This window comes from Prosopis cineraria, unplaced genomic scaffold (assembly GCF_029017545.1).
Source record: "Prosopis cineraria cultivar Desert tree isolate PC_DT_omini unplaced genomic scaffold, ASM2901754v1 PC7, whole genome shotgun sequence".
Lineage (NCBI taxonomy): Eukaryota > Viridiplantae > Streptophyta > Magnoliopsida > Fabales > Fabaceae > Prosopis > Prosopis cineraria.
Window position 1 is genome coordinate 33,437,493 of NW_026555338.1, and position 19,263 is coordinate 33,456,755.

Consider the following 19,263-nt stretch of genomic DNA (forward strand, 5'->3'; position numbering starts at 1 on the left):
CACACCTTCGTCCCCTACGATTATGGAATATTTTATCGCAAAACTTACGTTTAAATTACACACCCTTGCCAAATCTCAACCTCATTACACAAACCTCGAACTAAACAAAATAGCTATAGCTTTAGCTAGCCATGGTGGCCAATACCCTCAAGCTCAGCTCCATTATTCTGATCACCTTCATCATCTTTCTAGCTCTCTATCCCCAAAAGGTCCTCTCAACAGATACACAAGATACAGAAGATGAAGAAGAATACGTTCTTGATGATGACAGTGACACACCATTGTTCTCTCACTTGAGAACACGAAGCAGGTTCTTGGCCAGCAAGATCATTATAAAGAAAGGCAGACGCTGTGATAATTCCAGTGTTGCTCACAATATCTGCAATGGGATAGCACCAAGCAAAGGGACGGGCATGCTTTTCTGCTGCAAGAAGCATTGTCGCAATGTTCTTAGCGACAAGAACAACTGTGGACAATGTGGTCATAAGTGTAACCAAGGAGACCGATGCTGCAATGGGATTTGCACCAACGTGTTCTTCAATGATGGAAGCCATTGTGGCAAGTGTAACAAGAAGTGTTCTCTTGGGGTTTCTTGTGAGAATGGTTTCTGTGGGTATGCCTGAAATTTAACAACACAAAAGTTTGTTTAAATTATTCGAAGGTTAGGGTTTCCATACACTTTCAACTCTATTGATCAGTTTTGAAATGTTACAAGGGTTACATGAAATCTCAATGTTTCACCATTGTGTTGCATGCTATAATTTTTTCCCGCATAATTCAAAGTACTATATTGCGTGATAAAGAGGTACTGGGGAAGAAGGAAAGGGTTGGGTTCAATAATTGAATAAAGTGATCTAGTTGATTTGGTTTTGCAAGGTGCTTGATTTTGTTTACTTGTTAATACATTATTATATAATTCTGTTCTTTTACTTCCTTTTATAAGCGATTTGTATTTTTTTTTTTTTGGCTGATAACATGAATAAATTCAGTGAGCTATACATTTCGTTGCCTGCGAATTTTTTTCTTGAAATTGAGCGTTTTTTACATTCAATAATTTGTATATAAGTAGACTTGCATTTTCTTTTAACAATTATTCAGTACTCTATAATAATATCAACTAGTTTGGAATTAATAATAAATAAAAGTAGCTTTCTTTTTTAGTGTGACTTTTTTCTATCAGCAAGACTTAAACAGTAATAAAAATATATTTCGTCTAGCAAACGTTGGTTATTTAAGATGGTGTTAGAAAAGATATGAAATATTATAAGGTAGCATTTGGATTAATGAATTTTGAATTTAAACTTTATATTTAAAATCTCAAATTTAAATTTCACTTGTTAAAATTTATTTGTTTGAATAAGGTAAAAAATCTTAAAGGTAAAAGAGAAAAGGCTAATATTTGAAGTAAAAAAGAAAAATTAAAAGTGATAAATTTATTTCTATTATTTAATTGATGAAAGACGAAAATAAAACAAAAACAGTGTGGCAAGAGAATAACAAAGGTACCACTATTAATAATGTAAAGAAAATGAGAAGGTTGAATTAACTTGAATTTTAAATAATTAAATTATAGAAGAAATTTAAAATTAAAAAACAGTTATAACAAAACATATATTTGAATTTGGATTTAACTTGTACTTATCCAAACAAAAAATTTAATTCAAATTTAACTTTAAATTCTTCATGTATCCAAACAAATTTTAGGATTATTCAAATGATAACTTGTATGGATCCAAATGAAAAATTTAATTCAAATTCAAATTTAAATTCTTCATGCATCGAAACAAATTTTAGGATTATTTCAAATGATATGTTATACAAATAATATTAGAAAATTTCATGTAATTAGAATAAAATCCCCATACTTGCCACATTTTATCTATAATCACATTCCAAAAACATAATTTTTTTAACTATCACATGATATATTTACAGTATAATTTTCATGATGTGAATGTAAACAAGTGCTAATGTACAATAGGCTTCCATCATAGAGATATTATATATTCCAAGGCCTCTCCCACAAGTGACAACTATTAACCCTATCTAGACAGTATCAAATTATGACTTAATAAGTAAATAAATTTGGGATTTCCTATCATCCTATGCCACATGCTTGCTGTTTAGATTGCTGACGTAAGTCCTAATTACAATTAATAACAGTGCATATTGACGTTTTAAATGTTCATTGTTCAATAAAAGTCTAAATATATACACACCATTTGCCCTTTTTAAGTTCGATATACCTAACAGGTTTATTTTTCTTTAAAAAAAAAAAAACTAATGAAATGGCATAAGAAAAAGCAATGATCTCATGAAATAAGTGCAAAGCTACGCTAGGCATACAGTTGTGGCATGGACATCTAATTAATTTAGGAAAAGATGCAGTGTCAGTATGACATACAAAAAAATTGTTCATCAAAACAATTCCACTGGACACGAAGACAGCATCAATCACAGTTTCTCGACCTTCTTCAACTTGATCCACCAACCCCACATTTTCACCTACAATCACAATCTTCACTACAGATGATTGGAGTTCTTTCTTCCCCACTATCTTCTGAGGGGAACATGTCTTCCCCAGGAAGGATCATTTCACTTCGAGAATAACTACAAGAAAGATAATGGAATTAGCGTGAGCTCCTCCTGCAAAACCTTTTACAAATACCGAATCAGCTCCACTGCAAACTTTCCTTTCTTTGTTGAGTTTATTTCACCAATCTGCATCAAGAATAGAATAAAGCACATAAATGGAGTAAGTGTACAAAAAAATTCAAATTCTCCCACCTCAAAAACGGGCAGTATTACCTTTAATCTTCCCCTTCCACTGACAGATACAATATCTCCACTCTTGAGCGCGGCTCCTTTGGTAGTGACAGGGACCCAGTTAACACGAACAGCCCCCTCGCTACAAGCATGATTTGCATGCTACCATTATCACACAAATCTAGGAAAATTCCATCCTTACCATATAAACACGTATAGTAAAGATTTGTTGTGAAGATCCTTCGTGAACACAGTATTAAATACATAGCACAGGTTCAGCCCAAAGAAAGTGCACGAGAAAAACGTCTCAACACTTGACCAGAGAAATTTAAGGTCACACCCAAATTGCAGATATATATTTTATCAAGGTATGGTTACAGATAAACAGGTTCAGAGTTCAATATATAAATTCATTTTAATAATATTTTTGTGCAATTTTCAGAGATCTACCCCGATATGCAGGAAAAACTAATGAATCATATGCAACAAACAATTTGTAAGCACTTGCTTACCCGATCAAGTCAACTAGCTTTGAACGTGAAATTTTGAACCCAGCACTTGCTAGTGCATCAACTCTTAACGATGCTTCTATGGTTTTAAATGACTTGGTTCTGCATGGCAGACAAAGTTAGTAGTCTATAACAAAGTCAAAATGTTATCAACTTAAGAAGAAGAAGTCGTTGAAACCAGGACTAACGCTGCACCTTGGTGGTTCATAATCAAGAGAAATTAATGGTATCTGGCTGCAAGATACAGGAACATTACCAACCTAAACAAGAGAGATGCAATCAAAACAACATACATAATATATCTAGTATCCATATCCTAGACTAGTAATGATACACTATTAATGTTTATAGCAGAAATTAAAAATCTATTTATTGTTGGTTTTGGTAATTGATGTCTCCTGAGAAAAGTGAGCAATAAAAAACATACTGTAACAACGCTACCTTACCCAGTGACGAATGACATAATCAGCTAGTTCCGGAACAATAAGTATCTGAGCACCCTGTTCGCCCTGGGTAGCAAAACTAACTTAAGCCCCTTAAATCTGTGCATCTACGCAATATAAGGAGGGGGGGGGATTTTGAAGAACTGATACTTTTTGGATATGGATAGAGTCACACAGAAATCAGAATGCATGCCAATGTGATAATGCAGTGCTCCCTCTGGTCCTTATTATAAGTCACTTATAACTAATTCACAAAAACCAATAAAAGTTAGTTATACCATTGAAATTGTCTAAAAGTTACTTTGATTTTCATTTTTACCTGTAATAAATATCATACATTTGAAAAAAAAACCTTCTTTATCTTCCCATTGGAAATTGAGAAGAAGAGCATATTTGGAATAAAGCAATTAATGCCACAGAGTCTTGCAAAGTGACTTATATTTAGGATCACAATTCTCCTACAAGGCGACTTATATATGGGACGGGAGGAAGTACCAAACTGAGGTCATAACTTGAATTTCAGCCAACTGCTACATAACCAAACCTTTTGCCTTTTTAATTATATGGAAGTTGCCACCCTGCTTCCTGAAATTGATTTCTAGACAAAAAATTTTTTTTTTTTTCCAGACATAATGATTTGGATTTGTTTAGATCCGTTCTATGAAGATTTTCTTAATGGATGCCACTTGATAAAAAGAAAGAAAGAAAGAAGAAGAAGAAGAAGAAGAAGAATATTTTGCTATGGATAAGCTGAAGCGAAATAGAAATTGAGACCAATAGAGAACTCCTGAAATAGAAAATTCAGAATAAAATCAGCGATGGCAACAGATTTTGGAACACAAATTACCACCAGTGCTATTATTGGTTTAAGTTTATTCCAACAGCTTGAGTTTCACTTATCATTGGCCCAGAAAATACAAGTGTTTTATAACACAAACAGTACAAATTTATATCAAACATGCATCTGTAAGAAGGTACTTATTTTTATAAACCAGCTTAGCTGGTCCTTGCAAGATGTTCCGTTTCCTCATTTGGATATAGAACATCTTACAGATCCAGACTAGTGAATAGTAATATTAATTTATACAGTTACTAGAAGCCTTTTTCTGTTCACTGAAAGCAACTTCAAACAAATTCTTCTCTAATATACGGACAGAAAAGAAAATACCTGCAATATTATATCTCCAAGTTTCTCCCTGGTGATTCCTGTACTAAGGATTGAACCAAGGAAGTCACCATGAGAACAAGGTTCAAACTGAAAGTTACCAGTAATGCTGAAAAGAGAAATTTTAGGTAAATATTAAAAAGGGATCTAGAAATCTAAAAATGGATGCTGGTGGGCTAGCAAGTTTACTAAGTAATAGAAATTACAAGACTAACCTCAATGCTGCAATTATATCTGGGTCACTTGTCAATTCTTCTGGATGTCCAACAGAAATCCGGCAGCGTTCAGCCTACAGAATATTTCTGTTTATGTCTATATATTACAAGCACAGGCAACTTATGTCCCAAGGCAACAGAAAATACTTATAGAGATAGTTACCTGTGGGTAACCTCCTTGAGCAATTGCTTTCACACCTGCTAGTTTTCCCATCACTTCCATAGATTCCTTCAGCACTGGAGGGGTAAGAAAATTTGTATGAAGAACTTCTTGTCTTGACAATGCCCGTTGAGCCTACAACAAAATGGATGACAGTTGACAACCAAGTAGGGAATCAAATAATAAGGCCATAATATAGATAACCCCCTTGAATTTTAGATCAGATGCAAATAACCCCTTGACCTTTAAAACTTAAAAATGAACTCCTCTCCCTTTCCAAAGTTCCAATTCTGTACAGACAACTCTCATTGTTGATGAATCAATTAGTCAAAAAACAAAAAACAAAAAAACAAAATGGTGATATATCTAATTGAACGGACCCCCAAAAATCCATCTTTGGTACAGATAATTCCCCTAAAGTGTCACACTACTGTTAGTGAAATAACAAACTCATTAACCAGGAATTGTCAGCATAAAATTCAAAGTTTAGATGTCCATTATCAGTTTTGAAGAACATAATTGTTATCTGCACAACCTTAAAACTCATGGAGGTTCAATGCATTTTCGCCAAATAATGTTGATTAGAGGGTTAAGATTTTTGAGAATGCAATGGTCAAAGGGCCTCCCTGACTTAATTATACCTAACCTGCCAAGGTAAATGCAAATCAGAATCTCAAGATGGGAAAGACACAGAAAGGGTTTCAGCTTTCAAGGCTGCTTAAGAGATGTTTGAGGTAATCTAGAATGAAGAGAAAGGCAACATAGTACCATCTCAAGAATATGCTTCACTTCTTTTATTGTGCTTTTCTCTTTCACTCCCCTGAGTAGCACATCACCTTCCTCTCCCTTCAAAGCTTGTACAATCTGGGTCACACCTGAAGCTGAACATCACAAAGCATTAAAAATTTGAATAACGTGTCATATTTGAGATGAAAATAAGAAATATATCATACAAATAAGGCATACATAATACAATAATGAGCTAACTGTTCAAAAGGTCTGAAAATAGATCACATATATCCTTTTGCTGCACCATCACCTAACAAGCATTTTTGAACCAGATGACTAAAGGATAATACTTGAAAGTGGTTGGTTGTTTAAGGAAGCAAGGGAAAGATAAAATCTATAATTATATAGTATTATGTAGCCATAATTATTACCAGATCCAGAATGCAAAATATATATGATATGTACATCATTACTTAAACCGATGACTGATAAGGAGTTTTGAGAGTTTCCAAAGGCGTAAGATTTTTCTCAGGCATTACGAGGGCCACTATTGGTTTATAGATGATTGTGTTAATAACCAACAAGGGACTCTATCATGACAAAATGATTCACGTACCCTCATGCTAAAGCCTAACGGGAGGGCCATGCAATAATAGGATCATGACTTTAATGTTTATGTTCACGCTGTGCGTGTTCAACAATGGGAAGACTTATTTCCATATCACAAACTTTATTACCGGCAATTTTCAACTTGATCAAAGTTTATCCCAGAAATCTGATGAAACTTCTAAACACGTAAGAGACCCTCTTTGTCAAACACCATTCCCCATTATGTCCATTTAGGTCAATCTTTATAAACTTCAAATAAAGTTCATCTGTAAATATTTCGAAATACTCTGTTGAAAATGTGCCTCAGGAATCTGTTAAATTCATAAGCAGTACGAAACCCTATCAAGCATCACTGCATCAGTACTCCGTTTCAAAGCAAATATGTTGAAATATTTCGTTTTGCTCCATTTAACTAATTCGATAACATATGAGTGAGCTAGCATTGCACTCTGACGTATTCAACTGCTTTATTTTAAAAGCGGGGCGAAAAATGGAATGAAAGAAGAAAGGATGCACTCTTTGAATCCTCAAGTAAGTCCCCTGTTTACAGTAACCAGAAGTCCACCACCAAAAGGTTACGTTAGCAAATAACTGAAATTAATGGATATGTGAAGAGCGTCGAATTACATAGAGCATTGGTGCGGCAATCAGAAAAACAAAGGAGAAAGGAAAAATCTTTCGGATAAGTCCAGACCTGAAGGACAAGAAGCAGCGAGGGGCTCAGAAGAAATGGTCCTCCAAAGAGAGAGTTTAGCGTTGCAACGAGGAAACGTAGAGAGTGCAAAAGCCTGAGTTGCTCTGCTCAAAGACCGGTGCGTTCCCAAGCTAATGGCAGCCATGGCGGGTGTGCGCTTCCCCCACACGACAACACCTAAATTGGCCGTTTATATATCCACATTTGGCAGTTTTTGAAAGCCGGGAAATTTCTCCCAAAAGGCGAAAGGGCCGAAACGATTTTCTTTTCTTTTATTTTTTTTTAATCGAGGGTAGTACAACAGGCGGGACGAGCTAGCTCCAGAGGCTGCCCGCGTGCCTTTAGCCCATCCTGTTTCCTCCAAAACTAGCTGGGCCAGCCTGTATCCGTGCTCAACCCATTTTGTGCGCTTCAGAAGGCTGAGCCTGTTTGGGCGGGCTGAAAACGGGTTGGTTCAACCCGTTTTTTTATGAATACTCATTTAAAAAAAAAATAAATCAAGGACTTCGGGAGAGAATATGGAAGATGGAAACTAACACGTGTTAACACAAAACAATGAATCACTTCATAAAATAATCATTTTTACTTGAAGTTGCAGACTCAACATTTTTTTAAAGAGCCTTGAGGGCATGAAAAAACATTCATCACTTGAATGTTCATATATTTTTACACTTTTTAAAAAAAGAGCTACTACATTAATTAAACAATCCAAAGTCTAAACTAAGACAAATCCTTGAATAAATGAAAGACCATTAAAAATTTGAACACTGGGTTCAACTCGAGTGGGAGACTGCACCAAGCAAGCAACAAAATCAAAAGGCCTAAATCAAGACGATGAATCTAAAAGTTCAGACCTGTAAGACTATAACAAAAACAAAGCAAATAATATTGCATCATTGATTTCAAGTTCAAATCACACTTGTGCTTGAGCCACCACTGAATATTTGGACTCTGGACTAAAGCGAGATGTGAAGTAGTGAGACAAGAAGCAATAAGATCAAGATGCAAAGAAGAGTATGCTAGCAACTTCAAAAGGTCAAATCAAACTACTCAATTCTCACCTCTACAATTTCATTTCATTACGAGGTGCTGTTATGTCGTGAGTTGAACGATGCAACTCAAGCTTGAGTGGAGTGGTGAACAGAGCTCGATAGCAATTGGAATGGAGAGTGTTAACGGCAATTAGAAATAAGACTCAAAGAGACAGAGATGAGAGCAAGAGCTGAGAGAAAAGTCAAAAAGAAGAGTGAGTGAATTCAAAATAAGATGAGCAAATGATGAGGATGAGATGACATAATGAGTGAGCAAGGCCGCAATTGTGAAGTTTTTTCTTTTTTCTAGAGTGGAGTGGACAAAGAGATAAACATAATGTTCAACAATTTTTTATTTTTATAAGTTAACATGTTGAAATGGACAGCTTAAGGGGTAACCCATGACTTCTCTCGCCCGTTTATGATACATATGGGTTAGTCTATAAATTTATCATATTCACTTTTTTCTTTTTAATGGATCGGTTAAAACCCAACCATTTTGACTAAGTACAGGCGAGTATGATAAGTCACAAGTTGTCTACTTACCTCTATCTTCTACCAATGAAAATCCAAACAAACAATAACAATTAATATTGGTAATATGTACTACCTAATTTGAAAATTTATTTGTTTATTTATCCATATTTTTTGTTTATCCTTGATTTTTTTATAAAGCTTAAATATGTTTTTTAAAATTTCTTAATGCTTTATATTTGTCAAAATATCTTTCTCAATGTTTAAATAAAAGTCATCTTTTATGAAAAATGCTTATCGTATATTCAAAAAAATTTGTCATATTATCAAATGCTTATATTTTCTTTTAATCTTTGTACTTTTATAATTTTGATGTGAAACTTGAGAAAACCACAATGCTAAAAAATTTCTTAATGATTTATATTTGTCTTTATATCTTCAAAAAATTTTATAGTTGTGCTCTTCGTTCAATTATTTCTTACATTTCTAAGCTTTTTTTAAAAAAAATACATATGCACAACTTTTTAATCTGAGCACTTTTTATTATTTGCCTATATTTTCTTTAAGAAATATATTTTTGATGTGAGACTTAAGAATGCACACATTCTTACTTATTTTTTCCTTGGGCATTTTTTTAAAATTTTTCCCTATATTTTCATTTTTTAATATAAATATGTCTTTTTAATCTCGATTCTTCCTTTTATTTATCCATATTTTTTGTTTAACCTTGATTTTTTTATTTAACTTAAATATGTCTTCAGAAATTTCTTAATGCTTTATATTTGTCAAAATCTCTCTCAATTAGTTGAAAAATGTCATCAGTTACAAAAAATGTTTAACATTTATTCAAAAATAAATTATCATATTATCAAATGTTTATAACATTTCCTTCTAATCTTTGCACTTTCTATTATTTATCTGTAATTGTTTCTTTAAAAAAAATATATTTTTGACGTGAGACCTGAGACTGAGAAAACCACAATGCCCTCACGCCCTATATAACTCAAAAATTTCTCAATGATTTATATTTGTCTTGATATCTTTAATAATTTTTATTATTGTGTTTTTTTTATTTATTTCTTTCATTTTAAAGCTTTTTAAATACAAGCACAATTTATTAATCTTTGCACTTCCTACTATTTATCTATATTCTTTTATCAAGTTTGACTTTTTTTATTTAGTTTAAATTTGTCTTCAGAAAGTTCTTGATGATTTTTATTTTTTTATATCTTTCTCAATTTTAATAAAAATCTTCATTAGTGAATAATGTAAATCATATTTTCAAACTGTTTCTTTTTTTTCCTTGTACTTTTTCTTCATTGCCTTTTCTTACATTTTAAAGCTTTTTTTTGAATATAAAGTATAAACACATTCATAGTGTTTCTTTTAAAAAAATATTTATTTTTGATGTGGAATCACCATGCATACACGCTATATATAATTCATTGCATTCTTTCTCTCGTTTTAAGTGTGCTTTTTTTGGTTTTTTCCCCTGACATTTTAAATCTTTTTTATTACAAGCACATATTTTTGAATTTGCACTTTCTATTATTTATTTTTAGTATAAACTTTATTTTTTTAACTGAAACGTGTCTTCAAAAAGTGCTCAATGCTTTATATTCCTGTTGATAGCTTTCTCAGTTTTTAAATAAAATTCATCATTTAAGAAAAAATGTTAATTATCTATCCATGCAAATTGCATCATATTATCAAACATTTATAGTATCTGCTTTAAGAAAAATATATTTTTAATGTCTGACTTGAGAAAATCACCATGCACACATGCCACATACAATTCATTGCATTCTTTCTCTCTCTTTTTCCTTGGGATTTTTGTTGATTTTTCCCCACCGTTTTAAAGCCTTTTTTAAAATATAAACAAGTCTTTTTTATCTTTGCATTTTCTACTATTCATCTATATTTCAGGGAATTATTTGATATTTGTTGAGGTAGAGTAACCTTGTAGATTGACCCGAAAGTTGCCACTCTCTAGTTGAGCAGCTTGTTCCGGAAACATTGTTGTTTTCCCTGGCAAGAGGTAGCCATGATTTATTGTATTTATGTGTTGTTTCAACACACTCTATTTACATGGTTTGTGTGAAAATACTAGTTATATGAGAGGATGCTGTGATGATAACTCCAATTTTGGGTAAGTGTTGAATTATGAGACCCCTTGTATATTTGTATGCTTTGAAAGCATGTGTTATGAAATAATGTCGAGGATATTTATGATGAGTATGGAATACATGTCATCTGTGTTGAAATTGTAGTGATGAGGATGTGGATGGCGATGATAGTGATGATATGGAGAGTAAGTATTGTATTCTTTGATCACATAGTTTGCCACCATTAGGTACCCAGTAGTTGGTTTTTTTGCCCCCCTCACAGCCCTTGGTATTTTCCCTTCCCTTGACATATGGCACCTTTCTTGGATTTAAAGGAGATGGAATTCATGATTCAATGTTGGGCTTTGCACCTATGTTAGGTTGCACCCCATTATTGGTTAGCTTGGTGAAACCCAATCACATGGGTGGATTCTATTTAATATTGACAGCTCATGAATTTAGTTAGAGGCATGAGAATGGGGTTACGAGTAGTGTTTGTGACTATTCTGTGCATATATTTATTAATCTAGTTGTTGTTTGGTTTATCTTGATAGTGATTATTATTATTAGGGATAATGAAACTTTTATACCCCTCAAATTTGCTTCAATTATCAATTTGGTCTCACAAGTTTAATTATGATCATTTTAATTCTTTATATTTTCTTAAATTATTATATTAGTCCTTCAAGTTTTAAAATACAAATTACATCCATAAATTAAATATTCTATTTATAATTGTTATTGTTAAATTATTTGAATTAATGTTTATAATTTAATTTTAAAAATTTTTTCAAGAGCTTAATTATTATTAATTTTTTTCTTGTAGATTTAACGGGCATTTTTCCTTGCGTTTTCAAACTTTCAATTTTAACTTTTCAATTGAATGGAGATCAAAAGGGCAAATGTGTCTTTTAATTCAAAATTTTGGAAATTTAATAACCATGATCATGTTGAGTAATTTCAAATTTCACCAATTGGTGGCCCCTAAATCCAAAATTTTTCCAGTGGTCTTTAATTACCATTTTCTTTTACTCCCTAATATCCTTTTGATAAGTTACATTTTTTAAAAATATTTTTGATCTTTTATATTAACATTTTTCATAATATTTAATATACAATTTTAAAAGTATCTTTTAACAAATTCTTAAAAAATTACAATAATTTAATTATTAAAATATTTTTCTTATACATCAAATTAATTTTTTTAAATCTAGAGATAAAATTGAGAAGTAGTTTATTTTTAAAATAATTTTATTATTTTATGCAACTAATCTTAATTTCAATGATGGAGTTAGAAGTTATTTATAAAAAAGGAATGGAAAAGTTTTTTTTTTTTTTTGGACACGACATCAACTGTCGAACAGAAAGGTAAAATTTTTTTAAAAAAATTATAAAATTAATGAATGATTAGGGCAGGGGAGGTGAAGAAAAATGGAGAAGTTATTCTACCTACGAGTACAAAATCCCATGAACGAACGGTCTAGATTTGCTAGAGACGCTAAGGGAAAAAAACTTCGCTCTCGGATCCCGAAGCTTAACGTCCCTACATCCATGCCAAGTCACTCTTCGTCTCTCCGAATTCTTTAACCCATCTTAAGCTTTTAAGTTTTAACTCAGTCTCCGTCTCTCCGAAGAGCTTCCTGTAAAGCAAATTCGGAAATTCCACACAAATTGCTCTGAAACATTGAGCCCAGGTCTTCTTCTTTCCAGTTTCCTCAGTGATCATAGCTTTCCGGGTGAATGGACCATGATATATGTCGCTGGATACTAGAGTTTTTGCTTAGGAGTTCCATACCAGATTCCATCGTCAAGAAAATCTTCAAGCTTTTGCCTTTCTCTGATGTCGATTCGCGGCTGAGGAAAACATTGGTTCTTAGGGATGTTCAATCCGAGGTGGCTGCGGCTTCCCTTACAGAAAACCTATTAGCCTGTTTAGAGGTTATTGAAGAAATAAATAAGCTCGATGGCATTGCAATCACAACAGCGATGAAGGAGGCATATTGTGCTGTTGCCGTGCAGTGCACCGTCAAGTACCTTGATGCTTGCCCGCATAAGAACACTAACGGCTTGTTTGACGATGCTGTAAATAGGATTTGGAGGGGCCGAGTTCGCAGGATGATGGAGGCGGTGGCATCAGGGATGAGGATTGAATTGCTTACGGCGGAGTTGATAGGTTGGAAGGACGTCATAGAGTCTTGCCGTTGGGATGAAGAGGTGTGCCAGATTTTAACGAAGACTAATACAAAAGAACATGCACTCGATAAGGTGAGGGTCTATCTAAAAGAAACTTGGGCATCCATGGGCCCTTCTTTTCTAGAGCTAGCAGCTGCATCTACTATTGGCGGAAGTCAGGCATTGGGTGGCACTGACATGCCTCAGAGGATAAATAGAGGTATGCTTTTCTGCCCTGCTTCTTCACAATTCATCTCTGTTTCTGCTCTCAATTTCTAGCCTTTTACATCTTCTGAACTACGATTTTTCAAAAGACAGTGACGTCAGCCTGTTAAAAGTCATGTTCATGGAGAATATTACGGGGTATTAGCAATTGGCAAACAGTATCTTGTATGTGCTTCAAGTTTTAAAGGGAGGCATAGGTGGAGCAAGTAGCATAACTTAATTTTGTTCCAAAAACTGGCATTGTTTATTGTCTTGCGTAATCATTTTTGTTTGCATACTATAAATTATACTTTAATTTATTTGAATCATGAAAGTTGTTCTGGTATGATTGCTTTCTTGAATGACCATGGTAGGCAAATCTTCAGTTTCGTTTTCTTTTATGTTATCACATCACACAACAAAATTAGCAACACAACATCATTGAATTGCCTGGCTTCTTTTTGATAAAATGAATATCATTTTCTCGACCACACTCCACAATGCATTTTGATTTATTTTCTGCATCTCGCGTAGCGGCAATTCAAAAGGGCAAGCTGCCGCTTGAACATGATCACGGTCTACCCCATACACGTAGAGGAGTTCATTTTACCGTTGCTGAGAAAGCAGGGCCAACGACTATGTGCAGCGAAGATCACAGTGCATCTACTATTCAAGTCAAAAAACTTCGGAAATCTCTCATATCAAGTTCTTTGGACTTGCAAGCAGTGGTGAAGGATCCTCTTCCTGATGCAGTACATAATTCTGACATTGTGGGATCTGAATTAGCATCAAAGGGTGTGAATCGTGAGCCTCCTTTTGAAAACCAGAGCGCAGTTGTAGATGCACCGGAACAAAATACTTGCAAGAGCATGGTGCTTTATCAACCTATTGATGATATTTTAAAGAAACAATATTCTGCTGATTGTAGTAATGTTCAGCGTCCCAGCTTGATGCAACGAAATAGTACTGCCCATACTTATAAGGTAACTTTGTTATTCAATTTCTATTTTTACTGTTGTGGCAGTTTCTTTTAAAGTTAGAAGAATCAGGATGGCCTGTGTGTTAATCTAAAGGGTCGCATCTTATATAAGACCTGTCCTTTGTGGTCTCTTGATTCAGAAATATTTTGTGGACATTGAGTTTCTTTTTGAATTTTCCTAAAGCATATTATTTTATTTATTTATTTTTTGAAGCAGGATGATTCGTTTAATGACTTGCCTGGGGGAAGCCCTAAGAAAAGGAGGAGACAGGGAAAATGGAGTTCTGAAGAAGAGGATGCATTAAGGGCTGGTGTAAAGAAGTAAGTTTTTGTTTTAAACTTGTGAGACAACTTTCCCATGGTTAAATAATTCTGTTGTGTATCTAATTGTGCTTGGAAACCCTTGCATTTTGGTAGTATTCCTTGTAGAAAAGAGTAGTTATTGTCTTTGCTCAAGAGGTTGCGAAACATTGTGTTCTCAAAACTTAGAAGTCAACAATTTCACAACACTATTAAACCACTGAAATTATGCTGGGATTTTAAGACCTTTTCTTCTTGGATGGAGAATATGAATTAGTTTTTTGAAGTTTCAAACATCATGATTTTATGTTCTTATTGTCCTTATTTTCTTATAAAGGTTTGGCAAAGGAAATTGGAGGTCAATCCGAAAATTTTACAGTGAGATATTTACGAAGACAGGAAGAACAGAAGTAAGCAACAATATTTCAAACTCTTTCTCTTGTGTATATATGGCTCAATTTCTTGCCTAACCCACTGAGTGGCTTAACAGATATGTTCTTTTGATTTATGGTGGGGAGTTTGATTTCCTGTATAGTTGTTTTGCAAGTTTCTTTCATTTACAGCCCTCTTGTTTCACCTAAAACAATATATATATATATATATATATGTTTCTGATCACGTAGATGAAATCAGAATTGCACTGTGATTTCATGAGTTCAAACCATTTTGGTTTGAGTTTGCATGTTTGTTTGCCAGTTTTCCATGCTTGGAATTATGAACTTGCACTAGTTTCTTTGTTAACAATGGCAACATTTATGTTAAATTGCGTTGCCATGCTATTGTTTGTGAGCTTGAGCTTTGATATGACAATGATATTTTGTTTCGTTTTATTTTTTTTTCAGGTTGATTTGAAGGATAAATGGAGAAACTTGACGCGTTTGGACACTTCAGGAAGTATTTTGATTTGAAGAGTAAGAGAAGACAGTTATTGATGTTAATGAAGCTGCTCAACCATCCTGTTTTTGGCGTCTGAACTCTAAAGGTGAATTTTCTGTGAAATCAGCCTGCACAGCTTATCAATCCTTAGGTTGGAATGAACCAGACGAGGAGTGGAAGCTCATATGGAAGTTACCTGTTGCTCAACGTGTCAGAACTTTTATTTTTTTTTTTAATGTTCAAAGGAAAGCTCCTCACTAACTCTGAGAGACTGCGTAGAAGGGTGACTGATGATCAACAGTGCTCCCTTTGTAACAGTCCTATTGAAAGCGTCAATCATGTCTTCAAAGAGTGTCCCTTTGCCGCTAACGTCTTGAGGAAAATTCTGCAAAATGTTATCTACAAGGATTTCTCTGAGGACAATGTTGATATGTGGTCGCTTAGCATACTGAAGTCTTCACGCCTGGACACCTCTTGGGTAGTTGGAATCAGCATTGTATGTTGGAAGCTTTGAGAAGTTAGGAACGAACGTGTATTTACTGATGCCACGTTTGCTGTAGATAATTTACTGGTACAGATTAGAGCCATACTCAATCATACGTACACTCAGCCTTCTCTACTTTGAAGTCTTTGATGTAACTCTGATTGCTTTCCTTTTTTGTGTACTGTACGGTTCTCTTTGTTAATGAAATTCCTTTTTCACTCCAAAAAACAAAAAATTGTCACTGTAGTCTCAAATGTTGAATGCACTTCAATTTGATGGTTAAAAAAATTTAAAAAAGGTTTTTTTCCCCTGTTACTTGTGCATATTGTAAAATCGAGATATGAAAAAAACCATCTAGAGAGTAAAGGATCAAGAGAATAAGAGAAGATCTAGTGCTTATTTTATATTTTAAATTTAAATCATGCCAACAACATGAATATCAGTCATTCAAATTTATAACTAATATAAATACCATAGATGAGGAGTTAATGTGACTGCTTAAATATGAGATTTTAAATTTAATTTTTTTTTGAGAGGACTAGTTATCTTAAGTCAAAGAATATATAAATTTAATTTAGTGAGATAGTTACATAAAATATATTAAATAAGAAAACACATGTTATTTTTTATGTAATAGTTGTATAATTTAGATTCAAATATTATCAAATCAAATTAATGTTAGATAAGAGAACTGAATCTGCCAATGGCGTGTTGTGGCAATGGTATCAACACCTCCATATTAATTGATAACAAAAGAAAACGAGAAAGAGTTAAAAATTAAATATTTTTGACCAGCTCAAAGATAACACGCAAGGCTGAATTTGCAGAAGATAGACGTGCAGGATTTGGATAAGATTAAGGGCTGCCAAAAGCATATTTAAAATATATTTGGGATGTGTTTTTTTTAATTTAATAAATAGTTAGTTCTCTCAAATATACTTTTATAAAACGTAAATTGAATATGTAAATTGAATTTCAAACACACATTGAGAAGTGAAGGATTACATACATTACAAAAATGCCCTTGCGACTCTATTTGAACTGAATTTGACAATCACTTGCCTTCTCTATTGACGATTTTTTTTTTTTTTTGTTTGGTAATGGTCTATTGACAATTGTTTCCCACTTCTTTTCTGGTTCTGTTCAGAGATACATTCCACATTCACATAATCACTTTCATCCATACAAGGAAAAAGCCGTGATGATGTTGCTGCGTTAAATGACAAGGCGGGTATAATGTGATGTGATTCAAGTTTTGTACTAGTTTGGTCCCTTCACATTTACTTATTTGCCAAAAAAAAATCTTTAATATTTATATAATTAAATATTAACATAAAAGTATAACCTATCAACTTAAAAATATGTTTTTAAAACCGGATTGAATAATAAACCAAAAAAGTCAAAGATTCACGATTTATATGGTTCAATCGGGTTGGACCAATGATCAAACCGATGACGTAATAATTAAATTAAAAAAATTATATATGTATATAATAATCTAAATATAAGAAATACATCTGAAATTGCTATTTAACTTAAAAAAATTAAATATTTTAAATTTATCATGACTTAATAAGACACATGATATAACATAATAAGAAATGATTAAAAAAATACTCATTTTTAAAAAAAATTGATAAAAAATAAAAGAATTTTTTTTGAACAGTTTGATTTTTGAAAATCGGATTCAGTTTCCAATCCGACCGCCGATTCGAAACGGCTCAACCTCTAAAACAGTTTTCTCATATAAACTAAATCAAAAACCAAATTGGTTGATGGTTGGATCAGTTCGACCATCCGGTCCGGTTTTAAAAACACAGCTTAAAATATATAACCTCTTGCAAGTAAAGTTCTTTTTCTTCTTTTTTGTTTTGACCAAAAGTAAAGTTCTTTTTGGTCATATAATTACATGATAAAGTTTAATTATCATAAAATAATTCTATTAAATTCAAATTAATATTGATAAATATTTACTACCCTGAATTTTGAATTTCATAAAATAATACTTAAATGTTTTTAAAATATAATTAGAATCAAGTTATCATAATCTATATTTTTTTTCCTAATCTCATATTCTATTTCATTAACTCATAATCCTATATGCCTCTACAACTCAAACAACATACAGAAGTTGCTCTAAACCTTAAATTACTTATTAAATATCTGAATGTTATTTAAATTGTAGCAGTTAAAAGTTGGGATGTTACACAAGCCCTATTCAAAAAAACTTAAAATATTTTAAAAATATAGTTCATTAATAAAGTCAATCTTAAAAAATAAAATTATTTAATTTTTTTATTTCAAGATTAAAAGAATGAATCATATTAGGGCTTGAATACATGCTAATTCTATTTGTTGTGAGGCAAATCGTTTTCAAAATTTTTTTTGGGCAAATACTGTATTTTTAACATTATATTTTTCGTTATGTTTAAAAATCTCGATATCCTTCGGCAGCAAAACTCAAATTTTGTGCGACGAAAAAAGGACCAGGTCTCGTTGTAGGTTTTTTGTTCCCTTCATTTTTATAATTTTTATGCAACCCATGGAGTGAACACCTCTTGTTCTTTTTTATGCGTCTAGTTAATTGCATAAAAAAAAAAAAGGCTTGCAAAAAGGGCGCTAATTGGATCAATATATTTTTTTGATCAATATTTCGTTTTAGCCATTGACCAACAAGGCCCTTAAAATACCCCTGATAACCTTTTTTACAAAATATAATAATAATAATAATAATAATAATAATAATAATAAACCTCGCGTTTAAAAAAAAAATCAGAAATGCAAGGTAAACTTAATTTATGTCAAAACATTGATTTATGTCATGGCAAACTTAATTTTGGTTGTCTGTAATGCAAGGTAAGGATGCAAATTTAATTGGCTTAGGCTTTTGAAGGAAGAATCTGGGTTTCAGAATATATTTTTAAATTTGGCCTAAAAGAAGAATATTCTTTTTTTTTTAAAAAAAAAAAACATGTTTATAGTATGTCCCTTAAGCTGTGAGTATGGACCATTGGGCTTCAGTTTTCTATTGGCCCATTAAATATGGACCCTGAGCAAACCAACACGAGGACATTTATAATACATTAAGGTTTTCTTATACAATTCAACTAATCTTTACTACCCGTAAGTTGCACAAGGTGACTTGTGACTAGATTAAATTCAACAAATATGAACACGTTAAAACCACATACTGACATTCAATCAAGTGTTTCCATTTTCGAGTTTCCCTAGCACACAAAGTATTATGTAACTCACAAGATGGTGGGATTAAGTATCACTACAAATGTAAGGACTTTATTAGTGAATAATTTATAAAATACTTCAATAAGCACCTTTTGAGCTTGGAGA

General features: G+C 32.7%; 3 protein-coding genes across 6 annotated transcripts; 2 read left to right on the forward strand and 1 right to left on the reverse strand.

Moving 5' to 3' along the window:
- The first annotated feature begins 41 nt into the window (after positions 1 to 41).
- LOC129314899 (protein GRIM REAPER-like) lies at positions 42 to 870 on the forward strand. The gene has a single exon (XM_054958383.1). The coding sequence runs from the start codon at positions 132 to 134 to the stop codon at positions 621 to 623; it is 492 nt and encodes a 163-aa protein (XP_054814358.1). The 5' UTR covers positions 42 to 131; the 3' UTR covers positions 624 to 870.
- A 1,450-nt stretch (positions 871 to 2,320) lies between these two features.
- LOC129315090 (uncharacterized) lies at positions 2,321 to 7,474 on the reverse strand. Its single transcript, XM_054958618.1, is given in 11 exon segments — positions 2,321 to 2,721; positions 2,809 to 2,908; positions 3,279 to 3,377; positions 3,471 to 3,535; positions 3,717 to 3,733; positions 3,736 to 3,784; positions 4,887 to 4,992; positions 5,099 to 5,172; positions 5,262 to 5,393; positions 6,027 to 6,139; positions 7,291 to 7,474. Coding segments are annotated over 11 exon segments (963 nt in total). The 5' UTR covers positions 7,436 to 7,474; the 3' UTR covers positions 2,321 to 2,658.
- Positions 7,475 to 12,491: 5,017 nt separating this feature from the next.
- On the forward strand, positions 12,492 to 16,161 carry LOC129315967 (uncharacterized). Of its 4 annotated transcripts, none has more exons than XM_054960157.1 (5): positions 12,492 to 13,292; positions 13,811 to 14,259; positions 14,470 to 14,576; positions 14,893 to 14,965; positions 15,398 to 16,161. In XM_054960157.1, exons 1-5 carry the CDS (start codon positions 12,641 to 12,643, stop codon positions 15,461 to 15,463), a joined length of 1,347 nt encoding a protein of 448 aa, XP_054816132.1. In that variant the 5' UTR covers positions 12,492 to 12,640; the 3' UTR covers positions 15,464 to 16,161. The 4 variants fall into 4 exon arrangements, with proteins under 4 accessions (XP_054816132.1, XP_054816133.1, XP_054816134.1 ...); XM_054960158.1 differs by having other exon boundaries at positions 14,473 to 14,576; XM_054960159.1 differs by lacking the exon at positions 14,893 to 14,965.
- The last annotated feature ends 3,102 nt before the right edge of the window (positions 16,162 to 19,263 follow it).